This window comes from Dipodomys ordii, unplaced genomic scaffold, assembly GCF_000151885.1.
Source record: "Dipodomys ordii isolate 6190 unplaced genomic scaffold, Dord_2.0 Scaffold13833, whole genome shotgun sequence".
In the NCBI taxonomy this organism is placed as follows: domain Eukaryota; kingdom Metazoa; phylum Chordata; class Mammalia; order Rodentia; family Heteromyidae; genus Dipodomys; species Dipodomys ordii.
Window position 1 is genome coordinate 1,661 of NW_012281045.1, and position 793 is coordinate 2,453.

The 793-nt window shown below is 70.4% G+C and overlaps 1 protein-coding gene across 1 annotated transcript; it reads right to left on the bottom strand.

Annotated features, from left to right (window-relative positions):
- Nucleotides 1–230: 230 nt before the first annotated feature.
- On the bottom strand, nucleotides 231–708 carry LOC106002560 (cytoplasmic dynein 1 light intermediate chain 2-like; the record flags this gene model as incomplete). Its single annotated transcript, XM_013037419.1, has 2 exons — nucleotides 592–708; nucleotides 231–466 (listed from the first exon to the last, which is right to left on the bottom strand). Coding segments are annotated over exons 1-2 (343 nt in total), but the record flags the coding sequence as incomplete, so codon positions are not given.
- Nucleotides 709–793: the final 85 nt, after the last annotated feature.

The following is a 793-nucleotide window of genomic DNA, read 5'->3' on the forward strand; positions in this document are numbered from 1 at the left end:
CCAGAGGTGAAGGCAGCTCATCTAACCCCTAACAGTAGGGCAGGAAAGTCCTCCGGACTGCTTCCCCCAAGCCGAGTCTCTAAAACCCTCCGAGAATGCACTGCTCCCAGCCCTCCTCCGCCTGCCTTCTCCTCCCAGCCACCTCCCTTCTTCGCGTCCTCCATTGACAGAAGCCACCGGCTGCGACGTCGCGGCCAAGTGACTCGAGGCATGTGCCAACACCCCATCACCGAGCACCGCCGAGCTCTCCGGGAGGGCGGCAGCCCACCGTCCGGAGTGGTGGGTCTGCGACGCCCCGGCTGCCCTGCCAGGAGCCGGGACGTCCTCCCGCACCGGAGGGCGGAAGGCCGGGAGCAGAGCCGCCTCGCGCATCCCAGCGCCCCGTCGCCTACCGAAGACCAGGATGTTCTTGCCGGACGGCAGCTTGGACCTGGAGCGGGTGGACACTTCGCTTAAGATAGAAGACCTGCGGCGACAATGGTGAGAGCGGTCACCCAGGGCCCAACGCGGCCCAGCCCGCAACCAACATCCCGTCAGAGTCTGCCCCCCGCCCGGCCCGGCCCCCCGCCGCGGCCCGGCCCGCAGCCGCACCAGAGGCTCTGGCCCTCCTCCTCCTCGCTGGTCAGGTCGCTGGTGGCGGCCACCGCGGGCCCGTTGGGACCCAGCAGCAGCTTCTTCTCCACCCCCACCGGCGCCATCTTGCCAACTGCAGCCACAAAGAGGGCCCTCCCCCGGGCTGGCCGAGGACCCGCGAGGACCCCGCGTCGGGCGGCCCCCTCGCCGGGCCGCTTCC